Source organism: Mastigoproctus giganteus, chromosome 1, assembly GCF_048544385.1.
Source record: "Mastigoproctus giganteus isolate SK-2022 chromosome 1, ASM4854438v1, whole genome shotgun sequence".
Taxonomy (NCBI): domain Eukaryota; kingdom Metazoa; phylum Arthropoda; class Arachnida; order Uropygi; family Thelyphonidae; genus Mastigoproctus; species Mastigoproctus giganteus.
This window is the reverse complement of record NC_143575.1, coordinates 166,953,742-166,979,801: the sequence shown is the minus strand read 5'-3', so window position 1 is coordinate 166,979,801 and position 26,060 is coordinate 166,953,742. Positions and strand designations below refer to the sequence as shown.

Genomic DNA, 26,060 nt, shown 5'->3' with positions numbered 1-26,060 from the left:
ATTTATTCTTGACTTCTACTGCTGCTACCAATAACACGCATGGTCTGTTTACCGAGAATGCAGGGAGAAACTGCAGTAGCGGCAAACCAGTTTTTCTCAGTTTCCCAAAGCTTGCTGTGATTCTCATGTTGGCTTTCTTTACCTCTGAAATAAGCTTTAGAATACTGCAGGATTTCTCTAAATGAATCGCAACTCCCCCCCCCTCCCCGCCAAAGGGGATCACAAGCAATTTAAGGAGAAGATTGTAAATTTTTTAAAATTTTGTTTCATGTTTTATATGATTTTTTGGGTCAGGGTATAGCAAAGTTTGAGAAACTGTACTGGTTAGTTAAAGTGCTGTGCTTTAAGTGTTTTATTATTTATTATGTGTCCATCTTAAAAACAGAAAAGATTAGCTTTATATCCAGAACAATGGGAAAAAAATGAGTAATGAAGGTCAAGATGATAAAGGAAAAGGCAACTTTAACAAACACATTGTAACTGAAAAATATAAACTACATAAACTAAATCAAAGAAATCATCAAGTTTGCATAGACCTGTTTTTTAATTATCGCTGTTTAAGGTTTTTTTTTTTTTTTGAGTTGATAAAGAGACATGCTGCCACGAAAGCGCCTTATTTTGTATTTTAACTACTTTATCCATTTTATGATTGTATTTAATATGCTTAATTTATTTCGGTATCTGTATGTGTTGGTTGTTTTAAAAATTAATTTGTGATATTTTTCCCAAGGCTAAAGGCCTCCCCACCTCCACTATCATTATGGTAGTTCTGGTAAAAGGGTTACTTAGGTTGTATTGTGCCTATCAGCATGGTTGAAAATAAATATAACTGTTCAGGAAACTACAGAAGCATGATCTTTGATCATGCGGCAGAGTGATAAGAGGTCCTCTAGATTAGAAAGAAATACAAAGGATAAGTGGAGTATTGTGCTGCAAAGCAAATTTGATCAATATATGTATTCTAAGAAGAAATTGAGAGTTCATATACTAAGGAATATTATCTCCTATGAGAAGGAAAAGGGCAAGTTAACTGTCTATAACCTATTCAGGCAGCAGCTAAGATAACTTAATCTTGTTTGTCTTATATGTGCTTTGTTTGTTTGTTATTTGGTTTTTAGGAGCATTAGCAACTAAGGCCATATTGCTCCGGGATATGTGGTGGTCATTCCCTGACCGTTCCGCATCCACCATATTTGGTGGTGACGGACTCGAACCCTGGTCTGATCAAGAAGCGTGTGCTATGCACTGCTGCTCCTTCCCACTTGGCTACGGAGGTGCCATTATCTTATATGTGCTGTGCATGTTTCAATTACACTGAGTGGACAGAAATTGTAGGATACATACCTAGTAACGGGTAGGCCCATCTTTTGCGTGACTGCCTTTTCGATAAGGGCAGTCACACAGCAAGGCATTAAGTACTCTAGTTCATGAAAGCATTCCATGCTTGCTGCACCACTGTCCATAATTCCATCACATTTCTGGGTGGAGGATCCAAAGCTCGAATGGATCTTTCCACAGCATCCCAAAGAAGCTTCACAGGGTCGGTGATCGGAAAGGCCATTACATGGTGGTAAAATCTGCTGAATGCTCTTCAAACTATGTTCTAGTCACTATGGCTCTGTGCGGAGGTGCACTGTCCTGCTAAAAGTGTCCACTGCCCCGTGGATGCATGATGACCATGAATGGGTGCAGATGGACTGCAAGGATGGACGTGTAACTGGACCATTCAGAGATGCATCTAGAAGTATCAGATGTCCCAACATGTGCCAGTTGTACATGTCCCAGATCATTACCGACTGTCCACCTGCCTGAGCAGTTCCTTGTTGACATGACAGGTGCATAGGTTCATGCGGTTTCCACCAGATATGCACCCTCCCGTCCGCTCAAAATACCTGGAAATGGGTCTCATCGGACCAGGAGACCTGACTCCAATCATACAAGGTCTAGTGCTGATGTTCTTTTGCAAAGTTGAGGTGTAGAGTCCTGTATCGTGGTGTTAGCAATGGGACTCTGGTGGGTCGGCAGCTCCCATAACCTATTGCCACTAATGATCACCTGATGGTCTTGGTGGAGACGTTTCTGGCACCTCCCTGGATGAAGTTGGCGGTGATTTGTGCCAATGTCACTCTCTGGTTGGTTGAAAACAATGCGAGACAGACGTTGATGACCACATTCATCCACCACCTTTCTTCGCCCACAGCGATGTCCATGATGAGATGTTATTCCGGAAATGGCGTATTCAAGATACATCCTTGATACTGTCGAATGGGGATAGCACAATTTCTATACTACCTCCGCAATGACCCATGCATTGGGCACCCACTATTATCTCTCTTTCAAAGTCAGTTAACTCACGATATTGAATTACCATCTACGTGATGCATTGTACCTATATACCTGCCAAAAGGTGGTTTCGTCCACTAGCAAGAGGGGTGACAGCGTCGCGTTGCCCAGGAACCAAGTATCCCATGAATTCTGTCCATTCAGTGTACAAGAGCTTATTATGTTTGCTGCCATATTAATCTTCATTAGTTATAGTTAATCTAAGGCAAAAGCTTCAAGCTATGAAAGCTTTATAGAGTTATTATACATGTCAGAAATAGACTTTTTCTTTACCTAGCTATGAGCAAATTAGGTTTACTATTAAATAGCAAACCTAGTTCACTCACAGCTATATACAATAACTCAATCTTCACTGGTCTTTACATATTCTTTGTGAAGTAGGTCTACAATCAAGAAATGGAACTTGTAAATGTGAAGAGTCTGTGTAGTACAGTTGCTATAAGGTTTGCAGCATTATATGGACATTCATAAAAATAGAATAAACTGTAAAATCTGTAAATTTTTTTTTTTTTTTTAATTATGAAAGAGCTGCTTATGGTTCAGATGATAAGAATGGTAAAGGAACAAGTGCATGCCTAGGATTACAGAAATATTTCTGTTCTTCATGTTGAAACATTTTTATTATGCTGAAACATAACCTGATTGTATGTCATTTGTTAATTAGCAATTGGGTGCCAATATTATTCAACATGCACTACAATATTAAATTTTACTTATAGCACTGATTTCTTTTTTGAAATTTCATGAGAATTAATGAAAAATGGAATGCTTTTCCTGTTTTTCTTTTCTTTAGGTGAAATGACATTATATGAATTCACAAACGAGTATTAAACAATCACAAACAGTAATTGGAAATAGAATGTCTTATATACAAAAATAGTAGCTTTTTTTTATACCATTTTACATTGTTCTTGAATGAAACACAATATGTACAAAACAACAATTTCATAATTTACTAATTTTTAAAAACACAGCAGCTTATGCAGATTTGATGACAAATAATGCAAAAATAACTGCAAAAATATGATTCAAGATTACTTAAAAACTGTACTATTATTCATTCTTATGGTTGAAATTATAGTCAAAAAAAAAAAAAAAAAAACCCTATTGCTTATGTTTTAATTTCATCAATATTAGTTAATTTTAAAAAAATGTCCTGTCTTTAAAGTGACTGGAAACAAACTTCTCTTTAATCAAGATCCTTTACAGCCCATGATTAATATTGGTTGCATGGTCACCTTTTCAATCTATCTCCCTCTTCAATCAAGTTAATCAATTTCTGTCGGGCTTTTTTGTTTAGTTGTGTTACACAGCTGACAAGGCCAATAAGCTGCTTAGGGGAATAGTCCTGTAAAAAGGAAGGAAAGAATATAATTAATTTTTATAAAGTTTGTAAAACATGAAGAAACACCCTTTGTGAAGATATAAATACTGATAATACTTAATGGGACTTAATATCACTCATAATTATATACTGAAATCCACTGGACTCAATATCGCTCATGTCTGTATACTGCAATCTACTGGCTAATTATTTTTTTGATTATTAATACATGACCTATTTCTTTCCCCCTTCAGCTAACCCAATGATTTTCCATTTCACTAATATTGTGTAGTTAAGAAAACTATGGAAAGCATTAAATGATAAAAAAAGTCAATAATTAAACAAATTAGATGGCTGTTTGTATCAGTAACCATCAGGATATCATAGACATTACAGTAGGCTGACATACTGAAAGTAAAAATTAAAATTTGATAATTTCAGTAAGCCATGTGGAAATTAATACAACAGTCAGTAACTAGTGGGGTCGAAATGCATATCTTATTTCTAAAAGCATAATCCAAACAAAATGCATATATCAGAATATTTTTCAAACTTTACTTACAACAAAAGGGGAAAAAAAAAATTGATGCTGATCGTGTAGTTATAAATTCCTTCCAAAAACAAAACAGCTACTACTCGTTGGAAATGGAGAATAATGCCTAAGTGTAAAAAAAAATAGTCTTCTCTTAGTATTAGTACTGCACTAGAATGGCTAAATGATGCAGGGAAGTAGATTTTTAATGCATCTGCAAAAAAAAAAAAAAAAATGCATACTTTTCCTGCCAATAAAGTTATCATCCAATTGTGCTTTGAATTCAACCAAATTCTCTGCCTCAGTCACCTTGAGGTAATTTGTTCTCACTAAGCTGCAAAACAAATAAATAAAACAATCATTTTACTGCTGTAAAAATAGAGACAAGCCTCTACTATTGTTGCCCCTAGCTCTCACTGCCCTGAGAGCTAGGGGAACAAGTTATTATCTCCAAAACAATAATTTAAGGTAGTTTTGGAATCTCAAGTATTTGAATTTTGGCTGGTGGGCTAGATTATCTGCTGTTTCAAGTTCTAACTGGTTCATTTCTTGTGTGTGTGTGTGTGTGTGTGTGTGTGTGTGTTGGATGAACTTTTTATAAGCAGATTGAATATTTCTTGTAGATAGACTTTGCTCTTTAAGGAGGGCAGTCAATTTTGAAGTTATTTCTGAGTTGTAGTTTTTCGCTGGGGAACAGTCTATTCACCTAATGAGAACTGCCCTTAAGAGTTAGGCGATAATGTGGATTGTCACTGGCAAGAACTTTGGTGACGATTCAGCTGACATCTGGTACTTTTTGTCCCAAAGGCAACAGATCTTTACTGCCTTCAGACCTTTGTTTACCTTAATAAGACTCCCCCCCCCCCAGGATGTCTATTTGCCAATATTTTCCAATTCATTCTTCATATGAATTGATGAGGGATTAGCATTCCTCACCAATCCAGTTGCTCTTCTCTGAATCCTCTCTAGAAATGCTGTCTTTTTTTTGTGCAGCCTACAGACCCAAATACAACATTCCAAATATGACCTCACCATCATCTAATATGGAGAAAGAATGACAATGTTCTCCCTATTTTCATAGAATTCCATTTACTTTTCTAGCTTCCTCTTTACACAGCACAGTAAATTTCATATCACATTGTATCATAATCCTTAAGCCTTTTTTCATTCTGAAAACCACTTTTAACCACAGCACCTAACTTGTTAGTATTAGAAATAGCAAATTATGCAAGAAAGCAAGTTTATACAGCAAATATATAAAAAAAAATCCATCCCTCATCATCTGTCCACCACAGTTTATCTAATTTTTCTTTGATTTTATTCAAACTACTGAGGTTCACAACAACTGGAAGTTTCTTCCAACAATCAACTACCTGCTGGCTAAAGGATAAGTTCCACACATTTATCCATTCAAAGCCTTTAACACTTCAATCAAATCCCTTTGTGGGTGTCCAGATGTTGGAATTTGCAGAATTGAAGCCTTTGTTGGTAAGAACACCCTTTTGTTTCCCCTCACCAATCTTACTGCTCTTCCCTGCACCCATTCTGGCAGATTTACATAATTCCTAAAATGAGGCCTCCAGACTTGTATGCCTTACTCAAGATTTGGCCTAACCACTGCTTCATACAAAAGGGTTAATCACCTCCTTCTCCCTGCTGGAAAAATTCCTGAATATCATTGAAAAACCATGAGCTATCCTGAGAACTTCACATCTGACTGCATAATCACCCTGCCTTGTTCTATGTTAATCAGAGATTCTCCCCATATTAGTAATGGCCACATGGTGCAAGGAAGCCTTATGCTGCACCAGCCAAAAAACAAAAGGGGGGGTGTAAAATAGTAATAATATTTTGGAGTTACTCTTCCCCAAGTGTAATACCTTTTACTTTGCTGGATTAAAGCATAGCTGCCATTTTTCTGACCATCCCTGAAGTCTACCTAGGTCACTCTGAAGAAGCTCTGCTTGGCAGTGATCATTAACCACTCTACCAATCTTGACACCAGCGTTTCCCAAACTGTGTTCCACAAAAACTTGCAATTAATAATTAAAAAAAAAAAAAATAAATAAATTTTGCATATTTGTAATATACACCACTTTTGTATCATTATAATATTTAACATTTGTTTTTTTCAGTTATTAATATACTGGCATAGACTAATAATCAAATAGGCCATGGAACACTATTTTTGTGGGCTTTGCATAGAAAAGCATGCGTAGAGGTAATAACACCTACAAAAGAGTAGCAATGTGGTGATCTAGTATGCCATTCGTATGCAATTTAGTCTGGAGTACACGGGTTGAAGGAGAGGTCGAAGCGAAATGATATCATAACTAAACTCACTTCCTTGTATAATATTTTTTGATAATTATTAATATTTCAAAATATTATTATTAAAATATGTGACCATGGATTTGTGGTTGAAAAAAGGAACTTTAAAACAAGAAGCAAAGTACTTCTAGTAGTGCAACTGTGGTCAATGAAAATGAACACAATATTGTCATACTTCAAAGTGAGGATGAACAATCGCAGCCTTTTGTTCCCCAAAAATCCGAAGTGAAAAAACAGGAACCAACTAATAAAAGAAACGAAAGTATGACAGTTATTTTAATTTTGGCTTTACTTGTGTTGGAAATAAAGATGCCCCTGATGCATGGTGCATCATATGTAATAAAATATTAGCAAACAGTTCTTTGGCTCCTGCTAAACTTGTGTTTCATAAGTGTTCCGTGACAGAAAAAGTTTGGGAAATGATGCTTTACACCATCCACAAATTTAGACAGACATCACGCCCACTATCGCTTCGTTGATGTCATTTTTGAAAATCAAAAACATCAGTGATCCTAATACTGATCCTTGGGGAACCACACTTCTTACATCAACTGAATATGAGGAATAACCATTTATCACAACCCTCTGCCTTCTGCCCTGAAGCTATCCAGCGATCCATCTAAGGATTTTCCCTGTGATTCCAACCTGTTCCAGCTTTTAAAGTAAATGCCCAAATAAACTGTTGAAATTATTCCCTAAGACCAGCTCTTGAGTGACCCTGTCAAAATAGCTAACCAGATTAGTTAAACATGATTTTCCCTTTACAAAACCATGCTGAGTATCCTTCAGAATTCCATTTCTATCTAAATGATCCTGAATTCCACCCATTATCATTGTCTCCATGATTTTCCCTACTACATAAGTTAGACTGACCGGCTGGTAATTTCCCACTTTAGAGATAAATTTAAGTTTGGAGATAAATTGGCATTTTTCCAATCCAATGGAATTACTCCCAAATCCAGTGATGCTCTCATAATTAGCCTCAATGGTTCAATGCCATCAACTCCAGGAGCCTTACTGGCTTGTAGGCTCGAAAGTTTTTCATTAACTGATAAACATGTGACATTTCAACATCATTAATTAAATTTTTTTCAATTTCACTCAAATAATTTCCTATTTACACAAAGGGTTTTTCTTCTGTAAATATCGATGCAAAGTAACTATTGAGTTCATCTGCAACTTCAGCTGGGGTATCTAATACTAACCCATGTCCATTACATAAGGGTCCTGTCTGGTTTGTCCTCTTCTTTACATTTATATACGAGGGCGTATCAAAAAGTTCATACCCTTATCTAGAAATAATAGCCCTAGAAAGGTGAAACTTCAAAGGAACTTTAATCTTTTTCTATGTACTCTCCTTGTATAGTAACACATTTTTTCTTCCATCTAAAGATCATAACTAATTCCCACTGCATTTGTTATGAAATGAATTGTCACATATCTGTCACTCAGCACCAGATGCTCAACCTGTGCAACTGTCTGTGGATGTTGATGGCCTTCCTTCTCTTGGCTCATCAAAGACACTTGTATGACTGCACTGGAACTCCTATTTCCACTTTTTTACAGTGTCATAGGATGCACAATTCTGCCCACACAGCTTTCATTCCTTTGCAATTTGCTGAGCTTTCTTGCCCTGAGGATGCAGGAACTTGATCACTGCTTGATACTCCACTTTGTGAACCTTAGCATTCTTCCTCAGATTCCGGGCTTCATCTCTGGTGTATGATCACCTACTGGAATGACATTTCACATTTTAGTTATTCAATATGTAGACAACTTATATTAAAAATGGCATCTCCCTACTGATGTTTTTTCTCTAGGTTAGGGTAAACTTTTTGATACCCCTTCATATGTGAAGAATTACTTATCCCCTCTCTTTGCTCTGTTTGCCAGCCTAGACTTTTCTGTGGCACTATTACAGATCAATTTATAGCTGTTACAGGCTTCGGTACTTTTTATTGCTCTGTAACTCTTCCATGATGTCTTTTTCTGCTCAAGTAACCTGGGAACTTTCTTATTCATCCAACCTTGAATCTTCCTTGTGGAGTATTTTTTGTATTCAAGGCTTCTGTGATTAATGTTTTAAAGGTATACCATAATTCAATTGTATTCACTCTCTGTAAGATATCTATCCAGTTAATAGAGGCCGCGTAGCACCTTAAGCTGTTGTAATTTCTTTTCCTGAAATTATAACCCATTCCTTTGCCTTTAACTACTGCTACCTCTCTCTCTTCACCGTCCACCATAGAACTCCGTGATCACTTCATGCTACTGGTTCCTGTACTGTCAGCTCTATTATGTCATCTGGTTCATAGGTTAGATGACAAGTTTACAAATAGCAATCATTTAGTTGATTTGAAAATTTTGTCTCAAATGGTTGAAGACAGTGCTGGCCACAAGCATGTTCAATAGGTTCAGTGGAACAGGGCCCCATGCACAAATGGTCTAAATAATAATATCATCTGCATCTTTTCCGCATTTGTATCAGCGACTCTACCACCATCTAAATGTCTAGTTACCCACATTATCGTTACTACAAGTACACTTTTGTGAGTCGACTTGAAAATTACTCGGAGCGTATACTTCATGCTCAGTGTATGTTTCATTTGATATTGAACAGATTACGAGAGACTTAAATAGAAATGCACTGTTCGCACCTGTGGCCTTCAGGCAATTGAGGCAATTAGTGCTGTTGCTGCAAAGCATGAATTAAGAGTCAAATGGATTACCATTCTGAAATTACTCTTAAAACCTATCCAACCGCCTGTCCCACATACCCAGAAGTCATGCTGACCATCTGACTGGTTAATATTTACCGGCATTCAACATGGCAGGCAAATAATTCATTTGAAATAAAAACAGTACATGAAAAATATAACTATGAAACTTATTTGTTAGAATACACTTACAGCTGCAATTCTATATACAATTTCAATTTTTTAGTATTGCTTATAAACACCACGAAACTTACCTCCTAATCCGTATGGGTTAAAATATGATGAAGAAATTAAAAATGGGAAACTTTTTTTTGCGTGGGGAAAAAAGTGCACTCTTTTACTGTGATTTAGAATTTAAAGTTTAATTTCAGAATGAAGTTTTTATTTTTATTTGTTGTTTCTTTATATGTGATATGTTGCAATTATTATTCTTTTTCAATAAATTAATAATAATAATTTAAGCCTTATTTTATTTTTTAATCCAAATATTTTGGGGTGGCAAATTTGATTTCACTTATTGGCAGCAGATACGGTCACGGTGCCCTATGTTTTGTAAAATATTAAAATCATTATAAAGAATAACAAGTCATTATTATTGTATTGTATTATTCACTAAAGTGATATTATTAATACTAAAATGTGTAATATTTTAAAATACTTTTTTTTATTCATTACCACAATTGATTGTTCTTATGCTACGTAGGTACAGTGATAATTTTTAAGAAATTAATATTTATAAAGACAAAAACTTTTTTATGCAAATAATTTACATGTTATAAATATCTTTAATAATAGTGGAAACACAAACTTAATAATTTATATAATATGAAAATATTTTATTTTCACCTTAATAGCTTATAAATTAAATTAATTATTTTTAAAATAAATTATTTCTTAGTTACTGCAAAATTTGAAAAAATTAAAAAATCACTATTACAAAAACACCCCCGAATAAGGGTGTTTTTGTAATTCTTGAACAGGACTCCGGAAATTTTGAGGCTGACGCCGGTTGCTGAATAGATACGCCAAAGTTTGCCTTCAGCCAACTGATGGTTTATTGCTGTAACAAGCTTCCATCTGTTGTTGTGGAAATCGATAGTTTCAATAAATTCAAGGATGAACTAGACAAACTAGTGGAGGGGGGGATGAATAGGTGAAATGGGATTTTTTTAAAATTTTATTTTATTATTATTTTTTTTATTAATTTAATTTTATTTTTTTTGGCTGCTGCTGTGTAAGCTTGCTTTCTTGAATCATTTCCCACTATTAATACTAATTAATAATTATCTAGTTATTTTAAAAATTTTGTTCTGTGTGGTACGTTTCCTCCTTCCCCTACTTGCCCCTATCGATTATGGAAAAACCTGAATCACAAAAATTGAATTTTTTTTTTTTTTTTTTTTTGGTAGTTGTTGGTGCATCGGCTTCTGTGACCATAATGCACCTCCCAAGGTTTTTGCAGTACTTTGATCCAAGCCCGAGGCGGGATTCGAACCCGCGACCTTTGGGTTGCCAGGCAGGCACTTTACCCGCCTGGCTAGCCCGGTTGGCCACAAAAATTGAAGAATACAATGAAAGGTTTGTTGATTTTGAGAAACAATCTCACACTGAAACTAGCTTTTCAACCAAATCTGATTGATGCCTCCAAAGCACCCAATGACCTACAGATGGAATTAATTGAACTCTCAGAAGATAATATTCTGAAGTCTCTATTTGACATGAAGAAGGATCCTCTTCAAATATGGAAAAATGCTGTTGAATACCTACATCTACATTAATATGCTTGTTGAATGCTACCTTGTTTTGGCACAAGCTACTGTTGTGAATTAATATTTTCATATATGACACAAATTAAAACAAGCTCGAGATCTCAGATGATGGTATTCACTTGAAGACTAATTAAAACTACGATCAACGACACTGGAACCCAATATGAGACTACTATCTGGCATTAAGCAGTCGCAAAAAAGTCATTAGATGGTTTGTGCTCTAAGTTTGTTCATTTTTTTTTTAGTTTTGTTATAATCTTTGCTAAACAAAGATTATAACAAATTTGTTATTGTATGAATTTGTTTAAATTCATACAATAACAAGCTGTATTTAAAATTGTAAATATGCCTACAAAAATATAATTTTTTTTGTATATATTTAATTCTCAGCATGCAGCCTAATAGTATCTTGGTTAAATATAATATGGCCTTCCAATGTAAAAAAGGTTTCCCAACCCCCGTCCTAGAGCGATTCTAAGATATCTATTGTAACTCCACAACAATGTTTGCTATTAGGCGATGAGACTTTCCTCAATCAGAACTGCTTCGATTATGTCATGTCATCTTTAGCCAAATTAATTTCCATGTGACTGTCATCAAAGAATGATCTATCGTGATTTGATACAGTCGATAGAGAGGTGTGTCGACCAAATATTGAAGCCATGCTTTAACTACTCGCTTTCTTATTAACTGATCAAACAGCAGGACTTGTGTATTTTTTTGCACGTTTATACAATGATCGTGTCAATCTCCCTTGGCAAGCGATGGATCATTGTGTTGACTGAAACAAGCATATTGATCACTTGCCCTAGAATGCTGTATTGTCCGTGTGCATGTCTCAGGTGCCTTATCTGCATGAATAGTAAGAGAGGAGAAATGAGCCTCTATGTCACTAAATCCAACTTCAGTAAATGTGATGGAATTTCTGGGTAGACAAAGCTGTTCCACTTAGATGGTGCTGGAATGGTACACACAAGGATCCTGTCAACATAAACATCAGGAAATGCAGTGCATATCAATGGTGTATCCTTAGCAGCTGGTTTCTTTGTATCATTTTCGAATCATAGACGATCACAAATGTAGCCTACAGAACAGAAATCATTTTTCATAAATATCCATTCAAACTCTCAATGAGCTTGATCATTTAAACTCATCTGCTCTGCAGTTGGAGAACTGTTCCATTGTACATCATTAATACTCACTTTGGGTACATCATTGTTAGATGAAGTGGTATTGCTGGTTGAAGGCACTGCCTGGAAGTCTTGCAAGGAAGCCTGAGGCTTATGCTGCACCAGCCAAAAAAAATTCCTAAGTTACTTTGACAGAGAGAGAGAGAGAAGTAGAAAGGAATCACCAAGAAAAAGGAGAATGATGATATTCCGCTCAAGACCCTGGGTGTGCCAAGCCCATACTCACCAGATGTGAGCTGCAATTTCATAGTCTGTTGTTTTCGTGCACTCATTGCTACCTTCATCATCTTTATTTGCTTAAGTTGGCTTGTTCGATACTCTCGACAATGCCTTGCATTTACTTGGCATCACTGAACACTGAACTACAGCAGTGTGGCATTCAGTTCCTTTCACCAATCAGAAAATTATTGATGCAAAAACATCTATAACCTGACAATGGAATGTAATGAAAATGCAGATTGCAACAATACAAATGCGTGTATTGTTGCAATCATACTATTCAACAAATGCCTACAATCAAAATGAGTAATTAGGCTATTGGCTTGGATTTTGTTAACCTCTTCCAAACGTTGATTCGGTAGAGTAAGTAGCAGGTGTGCGCATTAAATGTTACACCAGTGTTTCTTAACCTTTTTGGGCCGTGACCCAGATTATGGTAATAGTTTTGGTTTCACGAACCAAGCAAAGATTAATAAAATATCACATACAGATAACAATCAAATAAATTTTATATTTTAATAATACAAAATACATTACTTATATTGGTAACAACATTAAATCTTATTAATGTGAAACTTGGCTTTTAATAAGTTTTGAAAGCTCGTCAAATCTTGGTGTTATATTTCATAGACTGCAGTCTGTTTCACAATTTGGTTTTTGTTATAGTTAGAGTTGAAAACTCTGACTCGCACATGTATGTTGTTGCAAAGGGCAGTAGTACTTTCAGTGCTTCGTTTACTAATGTTGGCTTTTCACTTTTATCCCCAGGGGATCACATCTGGTGAGTTTGGGCTTGGCAAACCCAGGGTCCTGAGCTGGATATCATCATTCTTGTCTTCTTTGGTGATGCCTTTCTACTTCTCTCTCTCTCTCTCTCTCACTCACTCACTCACTCACTCACTCACACACACACACACACACACACACACACACACACACACACACACACACACACACACACACACACACACACACACACACACACACACACACACACACACACGGGGTAATTTGGGAAATTTTTTTTTTGGCTGGTGCAGCATATAATAATAACTTCGACCAGAATAAAAGAATAATTTTCAATCACACAAAGACTTGGTGCTTTTGTTAAAAGTGTAGCGAAGTCCCTCGTCACTTTGTATTTCAATGAGTTGCTCTTGGTTATTAACATTGACAAAATCTTTGTGCAAGTCATTTACTTCAAAACTAAATGGCATCCGTACCCAATTATATTTGAAGATATCTCCTTCGGGAATATACCGATCAAATTCTACTATTAGGTTTTCTAAATGTCTGATGATAATTTCTTGTATGTCAGCGTCAGCAAAATTAGTGTTTTTATCTTCAATAGGTTGATTAAGGGTCGGGAAAGAGGCAAGTTTCTTTTCTTCCATAATTTTAGCTTACCTTTGAAGCATGTTATCTTTTCAACTAATTCAATAAGAGTGTGATTATGCCCTTGTGTAGATGTATTTAAGTTGTTAATTTCGGAAAAAATATCTGAAAGATAAGCTGCTTGAAGAATCCATTTTGAATCGGAGAATCCTGATACCAGAGGGTGATTTTTCTCTGTCGAAAAAATTTCAATCTCATTGCGTAATAATAAAATTCGCTGAAGCACTTTTCCGCGAGAAAGCCATCTGACTTCAGAGTAATATAGCAAGTATTCATAATTCAGTGCCAAAATCAGAACACGTGTGGTTAAAAATTTGACAATTGAGAGCCCTTGATTTAATTGAGCACCTGAATTATTTCATTTAACACAGTGCACAACTCAGGTGATAGTTTCTTGAAGCAAGATTTTGTCTAAGTAGGAAGCAGTGAAAGGTTTTAACCTGTGGATTAACTTCTTTTACTCTTGCACAAAAGCCTTGCAGAGCCCCTAGAATTGTTGGTGCACCATTGGTGCATACACTGAAGCACTGATTCCAATTCAATCCTTCTTCCTTGAAAAAAGAATCTACCATTTGAAAAATATCTTCCCCTGTTGTTCTAGTGGTCATTGGTCGGCAAAATAAGATGTCTTCTTCCATATCTTTTACACCTGGGTATCGTACATAAACCATATTTTTATAACTGCAATTAGTTGTTAGCATTAGCATTAGTAGAGGCATATGATGCAAGAAAGCAAGCTTATGCAGCATCAGCAGAAAAAAAAAAAAAATTTCCCCTCCATTCATTCCAAATGCCTGTCCAGCTCGGCCTTAAATTTATTTGGGCTATTAGCTTCCACAACAAAAGATGGAAGCCTGTTCCACCAATCAATTACTCGCTGGTTAAAGGCAAATTTCCGCACATCTTTTCTACAACTATCTTTCCTCAATTTGAAACCATGCCCCTTTAGGTTCTTAGTCTGAGCAAGGGGAAGAACCCCATCACCATTCAGCTTGCTCAACCCATTCAAGGCCTTATACATCTCAATCAGATCACCTCACAGTTGCCTACTCTCCAGGCACTGCAATTTGCAGAATTTAAGCCTTTCTTGGTAAGAGCAACCCTTTGTTCCCCTCACTGTTCTAGCAACTCTACATCCTTCCTTAATTAATGAGGCCTCCAGACCTGTACACAGTACTCTAGGTGTGGCCTGACCATTGTCTTGTATAATGGGATAATCACCTCCCTGTTCCTGCTAGCAAAATTCCTACATATCATTGACAAAACTCCATGACCTGCCCTGGCAGCCTGTCTGTACTACTAAGCGAACTTCATATTTGACTTCACAATTACCCCCCAGGTTTTTTTCACTTTCCACTTCCCTGAGTGTAGTACCACACAGTTGGTACGTTTCTCTTCGGTTATCGCTACCCATATGCAGTACTTTGCATTTGTCAATGTTAAACCAGTTGTCACTTCTCAGCCCATTTTCCCACCTTATCTAGATCCAGTTGGAGTAGCATACTGTCTTTACTGTCGTTAACAACCCTGCCAACCTTTGTATCATCTGCAAACTTGGACATTAAACCTGATATACCTTCATCAATATCATTGATGAATATACAAAACAACAATGGGCACAACACCAAATGCTGGGGAACTCCACTAACAATATTTGTCCACAAAGAGCAGTGTCCATTGATTACCACTCAATCATCCCTTTATCCATTGTAGCAACTTACCCTTAATGCCATACCTCTCAAATTTGTACAGCAGTCTTCCATGTGCAACAGTATCAAAAGCTTTCCTGAAATCCAAGTATGTGATATCAAAATTATTTTTGGCATTCACTTCCTTTGTAAAACCACATCATAGTATTCAAAATGTTGTTTAATATCTTTTGATATGTCCATGATGCACGCACGAATTATATCATTTGACAGTGAAATCTGTTGTACTTTTTTCGCAATTTTGTCTCTGCAGGTAATACGTACCATATCAATAGCAGCTGGTTTTATAAGATTTTCCCCAATTTTTTTTTTTTTTTTTTTTTTTTTTTTTGCTAGTTGTTGGCGCATCGGCTTCTGTGGCCATAATGCACCTCCCAAGGTCTTTGCAGTACTTTGATGACAAGCCCGAGGCGGGATTCGAACCTGCGACCTTTGGGTTGCCAGGCAGGCGCTTTACCCACCTGGCTAGCCTGGTCGGCATTTTCCCCAATGGTATGAGAACTTCTGCTTTGCAATCCGCCAAGCAATATGACAGGAAGCCAATGTAGCTTGTCGAGCAGAATATACAATATGTTGTTTGGAGCATCCAAACGCTGTCTTTTGACCCGTTCTTCTTTTTTTTCAAAAAAAAATGCCGTTCTTTACCAGTAAATGTAAATGTTTTGTGTTTAATTTCAAAATGTCTTTTAAGTTTATTTGGCTTCAATGATTCATTACTTAATACTTCACAACATAGTACACACTGTGGTTTGTCTACTCCGCAATCATTAATGCAGGTGAAACCTAGCTCTAAAAATGCTTATTTGTATTCATGTTTTGGCATTATGGGTAGGTGAAATTTTAAAAATCTATATGTATACAAAAATAATGCTAACACTTGTATAAAAGAACATCAACGTAATCCGGCAAGAAATTATTTCAGCTCTGTGCAAAGCGGTATGGTTGCATGTCAACTGAGCAGTGTTCTTTGCAGCTCAGTTCTCGACATAAACACCAACCAGTTTATATCCAGTGCATGTTTATGATAATTTTCACTGCATTCTGAATACTGAGAAGCTGTTACTTTCGACGCACAGTGGCTTGAAAGGTTTTTAAAATGATTTTTGTACATTTCTAATGTTAAACTTCAGTTGTCGCTTCTCAGTCCATTTTCCCAACTTATCTAGATCCAGTTGTAGTAGCATACTGTCTTTACTTTAAAAACCTTTCAAGTGCAGTGGCTTGAAAGGTTTTTAAAATGATTTTTGTACATTTCTAATTGTATCGTATGTTATTAGGCAAAAATATTGTTACTGTTGAAAATATTTCCACCGATCCAATTTTGGGTTGTTACCCATAGGTTAAGAAACCATGTGTTACGCTGTTCATACTAAATATCTCGGACTGAAGTATGACACTAATGTCACTAATGTTGATTCAGTAGAGTAAGCAGTGGGGCATAAGCATAAAACATTACACCATTCATAACTTCGGTTCTAGCTGTTTGATTTTAAAGCAGTTTTATTTTCATCAAAGGATGTTTTCACATAAAATATCTTTCGAGCATACAGGGTACAGACACACCATTTTTTTTTGTTTTTTACACGAGCCTATCTTTTCATCACTCCATTTTTTTTTTTTTTGCTGCTATGAAAATCAGAATGTAAGCACAGTCGCTCCTCAAATCACGATGGACTTCTATTGTAACGAGATTTTAAGCTGATTTGGTCATAGGTTGGACATGAGCTAGTTTTTTTTTTATGTACATAATGTTTATTATTTCTTTTTTTATTTCATTGTTTGTTTATTTATTTATTAAACTATTTTTTCTTTTTATTTTATATTTTAGTTTTGTTTTATTAGTTTAGTTTTTACAAATCTCTAAAAATCCGTTTCTTTACAGCACATATAATTTCCAAACACCCATCACCTAGGAGTGCCAGCATTTTTGTCATTTGATCAGATATTTCATGTTATATGAATTAATAAGTTGCCGGAAGTCTCGTTGAAAAAAATTAATACACTGAAATTCATATTTTGTCTTGATCTGTTGCTAGGCTTTAAATTGGAAAGATGTTTCTCCAATTTTTTTTTTTTTTTTTTTTTTTTGTCCCTGTAGCTTGGTTCATCATATATCAACAGCTACTTTGGTGTGGTTATGGAGTCGTCATGATCTAAGGAAAACAAACTTGCCTTTTGTCTTGCCGCTATTTAAAATTTTAGTTTACAGTCTATAATAAACATTATCATAAAACATTAAGTCATTATTTTAGTAGTCCTTATCCAAGTGGTCTTTGTTACATCAACGTGTGTTAGTTTTCGATAGATACAGTTTGAATAAAAGGGATATAAGTTTCAGTTTAAGGCATTGAAATAAAAGCATTTAAAGTAGCTAAGAAATAATTTTCTATGAGCATAAGCACTAGCAGATGTTCATCTAGAAAGAGGCACATACTCTGAGAAAAACAGCTGTAATGCAAAAGGCCATCAGATTAATGTGGACAAGAGGAACTGGAAAATTCGTCTTTAGAATGAACAAGGGACAAGACAAAAATGGATTCTATAATTTCTGCAGCTGACAAAAGAAAGAAAACTTGGTGGTGATGCATGTAAAACTGAAATTGAAAGATATTGAAGTGACTTTAGTAATGATGAAAATGGTAAAATTTCAAATCCGATTACAAAATTATGTATATTATTATTAGCTGTATGGTGCAAGGAAGCCATAAAGCCACAAAAAAAAAAAAAAAAAAAATTCCCGTGTTACCCTGTGGGTGGGTGAGAGAGAGAGAGAGAAGTAGAAGGGAATCACCAAGAAAGAGAAGAATGATGATATCCAGATTAGGACCCTGGGTGTGCCAAGCCCATACTCACCAGATGTGAGCCCCCAGGGTTAATTTCTTGGACATGATCCTAGAACCATTCCTGCACGATGGGGGCCTTGTGATATTGTCTTATTTAAAGTGTCCAGTGCCATCTCGGTACATGGTCACCACGTAGAGCAAAACTTGGTCTACGATACAAAGGTAGGATCTGGAGGTGAGGGTGTGTTTAGTGGAGATGAGAAGGTCCAGTGATGTCCACAAAAACATTCCTCAAGCCATGATATTATTGCTGCCGGCCAACTGTGCAGTCCAGTTGCACAGTTGGATGATATTCAAGTATTATTATTAAAGAAAGCTATTGATTACATTTTAAAACAGCCTAGAAAGATAACATTCCTGTATGAAAATCAACTGTGAAACCCTGAAAACTGAAACGGTGAAAGATATAAATAATATTTATAATTCCAAGATAACAACACTTCATTAAATTTTGCCAGTTTTTCTGCAAGGAATAGTTGATGGTTTATCATCAACTCCACTACATGTACAGAAAATTTTATATATATATGCAGTAACTATTACTATCATAAAATGACATTAATAATACAATACTATAATATAATATAATACTTACTAATATTAACACTAGGTGGCAGATGATTCGCATCAACTGGTGCAATACCACCACTTTGCTTATTGGAGGCCTGAAGTGGTGGGACCCATGTTTAGTCCCCAGAGCTAAGTTACGGTCAACCCTCCCTTATCTCTTCCATCTTGTAGTATGATTGATGTCTTTTGAGGTTACAATGAACACCATGGCGAGATCCAAACTTCCTTACATTTCGAGGGTACAGCTCTAAAAGGGTGCTTGCAGGTCAGCCGCTAGTCAGTACACTGAACCGAACCAACTGGTAAATATCTAGGAGGCTTCTGGATTGGCTAGTGTATAGTCTTGCTGCCTCTACTCTGCCAGATAGTAAGCAGAGGGAGTCCGAGTAGTGTGAATGTGGGGGGGGGGGGGAGGAATTGTCGAGGCCATCTTTGTCAAGGATCTGGGTATATTCTTACCACGTGCAAGCCATATCGAAAAATTTCATTACTGCCTACAGCGTGTCCACCCACCCCACATTTTCTTACTATTGAATACACTTTGAATTGTCAAACTAATAAAGCAAGCTTATCTGTGAAAAAATCTAAACCTTCCAAACACTTCCTAGTTCATTTTACAAATATACATGGTCTCAGTTCTAATCTCAATGATGTCAATTTCCACTTGCAGTCTGCCAAACCCTATGTACTTTTTCTGAGAGAATCTCAGTAATCGGTTGATTCTACCACTGCTCATCTCAGTGAGCAGTGGTAGAATGAACCGATGCCCAAATTAATTCGCTGCATGATTCCTTTCACCTCAAAGATGTTACTTAGCATTAGCATTGGCATATGATGCAAGAAAGAAAGCTTATGCAGCATCAGCCAGAAAAGAAAAAAAAAAAACTTCCACTTCACCCCTCCGTTCGTTCGAAATACCTGTACAGCTGAGCCTTACATTTATTTAGGCTATCAACTTCCACAACAAGGGATGGAAGGGATGAAGTTGGTGGAAGTCTGTTCCACCAACCAACTACTCACTGGCTAAAAGCAAATTTCTGCACATCTATCCTACATCTGCCTTTCCTCAATTTGAATTTATGCCCTGTCAGGTGATTATTCTGAGCAAGAGGCAGAATCCCATCGGCATTGAGCATGCTCAATGCCTTTCAAGGCTGTATACACCTCTATCAGATCACCTCATCGGTGCCTATTCTCCAGACACTGTAATTTGCAAAATTTAAGCCTTTCTTCGTAAGAGCAACCCTTTGTCCCATTCACTAATCTTGTTGCCCTTCTCTGTACTCGTTCCAGCAGTTCTACATCCTTCTTGAAATGGGGCCTCCAGACCTGTATACAGTACTCAAGGTGTGGCCTGACACAAGGGAATAATCACCTCCTTATCCCTGATAGAAAAATTCCTGTATAAGGCAATTTTCTGCCTGCACAATTACCAAAGGTCCTTTTCATTCTCTACCACTGTCAGTGTAGTACCACAGAGTTCATACGTTGCTCTGCGGTTGCTGTTTCCTATACTTTACATTTGTCAATGTTAAACTTCATTTGCCACCTCTCAGCCCATCTGCTCTCTACCTTTCCAGATCCTGTTGCAGCAGCAGCAGCAGCATAGCGTCAGTAGTGTCCTTAACAATCCTGCCAACCTTTGTATCGTCAGCAAACTTAGACGTTAAGCTTAATATATCATCATCAATATTATTTATAAATACAGAAAACAATAATGGACCCAACCCTGAGGGACTCCAATAATAACATTAGTCCACGATGAGCAGTGTCCATTGATTACTACTGTCTGTCTTCTTCCCCTCAACCACCCCTTTATCCATAGCAGCAATTTGCCTCCAATGCTACACTGCTCCAATTTGTGCAGCAGTCTTCCATGTGCAACAGTATCAAAAGCTTTTCTAAGATCCAAGTATATAATATCAAAGTTATTACCTGCGTCCAGTTCTTTTGTGACTGCATCATAGTATCCAATCAAACTGGTCAGGCAAGACTTCCCTTAACAAAACCATGCTGTGTCCGAGCTATAACTGAAGTTTTGTCTGGATGATCTTGCAGTGCTTCTTTAACCAGTGCCTCCATTAATTTTCCTGGAACAGAAGTTAAACTCACAGGTCTATAATTACTTGTGTCAGCCTTTGATCCTCCTCTATGAATTGGGGTCACATTTGCCCATCTCCAGTCTATGGGTACCTCCCCTGAGTCCAAGGAAGCTCTCATAATTATGGCTAAGGATTTGCTTACTTCCTTTTCTGCCTCCTTTAATATAACTGGATAGATCCCATCCACCCAGGTGCCTTTCTTGTGTTTATCTTGAACAATTTCTCCTCCACTTTACTCTCAGTTATTACAAGATTATCTAGCTTACTGCTAGAGTTGAATACACCTCTGGCATTCCCCTTGCTGAATAACTCCTCATGTGTGAATGTCGATGCAAAATTTTCATTTAGTTTGTTATCTACCTTAACAGGATCATCAACAGTTGAACCATCGATATCAAATGGACCAATCTAATTCTTCCCCTTCCTTCTAGAGTTTACATAAGTAAAGAGCTCTTTGCTGTTTTTCTTTGCATCCCTTGCCAAAGATTTCTCATAATCTGCCTTTGCCTGCCTAACCTCCTTTGTAACTTGGTTACAGATCGACTTATACCTATCATAGGCTTCCATGTCACCATTAATTTATATGTATCCCATGCATTTTTCTTCTCTGCCATATGTCTCATTAGTTCATCTGATATCCATTTAGACCTAAACCTTGAACAATATTTCTTAGTTGGTATGTAAAGTCTAGTAGCTTCCAAGATAAGTTCTTTGAATGCTTCCCATTTTGAATTTGCTGTTGGTGACATCATCAGTTGGTCCCACTGTATAGAATTTAAATACTGTCTCAGACCATCGTAGTCGCCTTTACGAAAGCAATAACCCTTCCATTTACCCCTGATGGTAGTTACCTCTGAATAAATCCGACTTCAGCACACTGTGATCACTGCCACCTAGTGGTTTCTCTATCTGCAGATTCTTAATGCATGAAGAATCACTACTGATAATCAAATCAAGAGTATTACTCCCTCTATTTGCCTCCCAAACATGTTGATGTAGAAAACAATCATCCAATAAATCCACAAAAGCCTTGCTAGTGTGTTAGTGACCAACCCACAAATTCCAGTCAATATCTGGAAAATTAAAATCCCCCATTATAAGACTCTCTGATTTACTGGCCCACTCAATTTCCCTGTATAGTTTCTTATTTTACTCATCAGTCATGAGGCCTATAGCACATGCCTACTCTCAATTTTGATCTCCTAATGTTTATGTCACTCCAAACTGACTCGACACAGCACTGTCCAGCAATGCTGACTGGCTTCACTTCCTTGGATTTTATGTGTTTCTTAACTAATAGCATAAACCCTCCTCCCTTCCTATCCTGTCTATCTGTAGACGTTGTACTACCCAAATTCCAGTTCTGCGTTCCTTATATCTGTGTGTTATTTATTGATTTGAAATTATTGTTTTTCTAAAACTTTTGATTTAAATTTAGTAGTATAACATTATTTTGTGATTTTCTGATTAATTTGGTGTATTTATTCTTTACTCGGCCTTGTAATTGCATAAAAGTATCGGTAAGGGTATCCACGTGTTTGCAACTCTGCTGAACGAGAAGTTCTTTAGCCATATTTAGCCACTTGATTGAATATTTTTTACATCGAATTATTTCTGTAAGTAGCTTATAGACCTAGTAAGGATCGTTAGTTTATTCTGAATTGAGACAGCGAGATTTGAAAGTTAATTAATACTTAAGTGTCCGTAGATTTACCGTTCGTAACTTTCCCACCTTTGTGATACGATAGTTATATACCGTACTAGATAGCGTTAGTTGAACTTCGTTAGCAGTTAAATTGTACTTTTTAATAAATACATATAACGACTTAGATTACAAACGTAATATAATTAATTATATTTAACATAATTAATAACATAACATAATTAATTATAATTAAGTAATAAATTAATAGAATCATGACTCAGACCAGAGCAGCAAAGCAAAAGGCTCAAGCTAATGGAAGTGCTGTGGCTCAGAGCAGAACTGAGGGGGGGCAGTTGTCCTCTGACTCACAGCCTTATAAAATGCACTGTTTGCTTGATGTTTGCAGAGCAATCGGGTACGGGACATGATACTGCCATGGGGGATGTCTTTGTGTGTGCGCGATGCAAGGAGTGTATCGATATCAGGCAACAACTCAGCGTTCTTGTGGGCCTATATGAGAGCTTGAAGGACAGGGTGGATGCCCTCGAAGAAACTAAATTGAGGGGCCCATCAAGCTCTCAGCTGCCCACATTAACGCCAGAGCTTGCACTTGGGCATCATGTGACAACGAGGCAACCCCCAAGGCAGAATGCGCTGGTCCCGAAGGAACTAGTAGTTGTTGGTGACTCTATTGTCAGGGAAACGGGGAACATGCTTTGTAAAAAGGATAGGTGGAACAGGACCAGGGTATGTCTGCCAGGGGCAAAGGTTGATGACGTTGTAGAGCGAATATCATCTTTTAAGGGCACAAAAGGTGATATAGTTGTACACGTTGGCACTAATGATATTAAGAGTAGGAGACCGGCAGAATTACTTAACAAGTACAGGTCACTGTTGAACAAAAGCCGAGAATTAGGGTCGAATTTGAAAGTGTCTGCAATTCTGCCCAGACACGATAGGAGGAAGTATATGATGAGAGCCTTGTCGATCAATTCGACCCTGGAAAGATTGTGCAAGGCTCAAGGGGTAGAATTTTTTTCAGCCTGGACTGTACTTGTTAACAGGAGAGACTGCTTCTACAGGGATGGGATACACTTAAATAGAAATGGTGCAAGAATATTTGCTGATGCTATCGAGGCAGTGTTAGGTGGGTCGGAAAACTGCTAGCTTGGGGGGGAGACAAAGACCAATAGATTGACAGTAGCCACTGGAGGGTGAAAGAGATTCTTGCACTGCTTCTATTAGAATGAGCAGAAGTCTGAAAAACAAGATGCATGATATTTCAGAGACTGCTGGGAGCCATTGCGGTACAAGTAAACACATGGGTTGTGTTAGGGTAGCTAAGAATAGAAACAGGTGCAGGTATACTTGCGTGTACACCAATGCTAGGAGTTTAGTAAACAAATTTGATGAATTTGAGGTATTGCTCAAAACATCAAAGGCAGATATTGTTGGGATATCAGAGACGTGGTGTCACACAGATATAAGGGATGCAGAACTGCAATTTGGGGAGTACAACATCTACAGAAAGCATAGACAGGATAGGAAGGGGGGAGGGGTTATGCTATTAGTTAAGAAACACATAAAAACCAAGGAAGTGAAGCCAGTCGACATCGCTGGACAGTGCAGTGTTGAGTCAGTTTGGTGTGACATAAGCATTGGGAGATCAAAATTGAGAGTAGGAGTGTGCTATAGGCCTAAGGAAATTAAAATCTCCCATTATAAGACTCTCTGATTTACTGGCCCACTCTATTTCCCTGTACAGTTTCTTATTATAATGGGAGATTTTAATTTCCCAGATATTGACTGGAATTTGGGGGCTGGTCACTCACACACTAGCAGGGCTTTTGTGGATTTAATCGATGATTGTTTTCTACATCAGCATGTTCGGGAGGCAACTAGAGGAAGCAATACTCTTGATTTGATTATCAGCAGTGATTCTTCATGCATTAAGAATCTGCAGATAAATGAACCACTAGGTGGCAGTGATCACAGTGTGCTGAAGTGGGATTTACTCAAAGAGGTAACTACCATTAGGGGTAAAGGGAAGGGTTATTGCTTCCGTAAAGGCGACTACGATGGACTGAGACAGTATTTAAATTCTATACAGTGGGACCAAATGATGTGTTACCAACAGCAAATTCAAAATGGGAAGCATTCAAAGAACTTATCTTGGAAGCTACTAGGCTTTACATACCAACTAAGAAATATTGTTCAAGGTTTAGGCCAAAATGGATGTCAGATGAACTAATGAGGCATATGGCAGAGAAGAAAAATGCATGGGATACTTACAAATTAACACATGACACAGAAGCCTATGATAGATACAAGTTGATATGCAACCAAGTTACAAAGGAGGTTAGGCAGGCGAAGGCAGATTACGAGAAATCCTTGGCAAGGGATGCAAAGATAAACAGCCAAGAGTTCTTTACTTATGTAAACTCTAGAAGGAAGGGGATGAATCAGATTGGTCCACTTGATATTGATGGTTCAACTGTTGATGATCCTGCTCAGGTAGCTAAAAAACTAAATGAATATTTTGCATCGACATTCACACATGAGGAGTTATTCAGCGAGGGGAATGCCAAAGGTGTATTCAACTCTAGCAGTAAGCTACAGAATCTTGAAATAACTGGGAGTAAAGTGGAGGAGAAACTGTTGAAGATAAACACAAGAAAGGCACCCGGGGTGGATGGGATCTATCCAGTTATATTAAAGGAGGCAGCAAAGGAAGTAAGCAAACCCTTAGCCATAATTATGAGAGCTTCCTTGGACTCAGGGGAGGTACCCATAGACAAGAAATGTGCAAATGTGACCCCAATTCACAAAGGAGGATCAAAGGCTGACACAAGTAATTATAGACCTGTGAGCTTAACTTCTGTTCCAGGAAAATTAATGGAGGCACTGGTTAAAGAAGCACTGCAGGATCATTTAGACAAGACTTCAGTTATAGCTCGGACACAGCATGGTTTTGTTAAGAGGAAGTCTTGCCTGATCAATTTGATTGGATACTATGATGCAGTCACAAAAGAACTGGATGCAGGGAATAGCTTTGATATTATATACTTGAATCTTAGAAAGGCTTTTGATACTGTTGCACACGGAAGACTGCTACACAAATTGGAGCAGTGTGACATTGGAGGCAAATTGCTGCTATGGATAAAGGGGTGGTTGAGGGGGAGAAGACAGAGAATGGTAATCAATGGACACTGCTCATCGTGGACTAATGTTATTAGTGGAGTCCCTCAGGGCTCAGTGTTGGGTCCATTATTGTTTTCTGTATTTATAAATGATATTGATGATGGTATATCAAGCTTAATGTCCAAGTTTGCAGATGATACAAAGGTTGGCAGGGTTGTCAAGGACACTAC

The 26,060-nt window shown here is 37.2% G+C and overlaps 1 protein-coding gene across 1 annotated transcript in view; it reads right to left on the bottom strand.

Moving 5' to 3' along the window:
- Nucleotides 1–3,502: 3,502 nt before the first annotated feature.
- Nucleotides 3,503–26,060, bottom strand: part of Vps50 (vacuolar protein sorting 50) — a 731,402-nt gene continuing 708,844 nt past the window's right edge. The window contains exon 26 of the mRNA XM_090374870.1: nucleotides 3,503–3,691. Within this exon, the coding sequence (XP_090230996.1) occupies nucleotides 3,578–3,691 (114 nt within the window). The 3' untranslated portion in view covers nucleotides 3,503–3,577. The remainder of the gene's footprint in view (nucleotides 3,692–26,060) is intronic.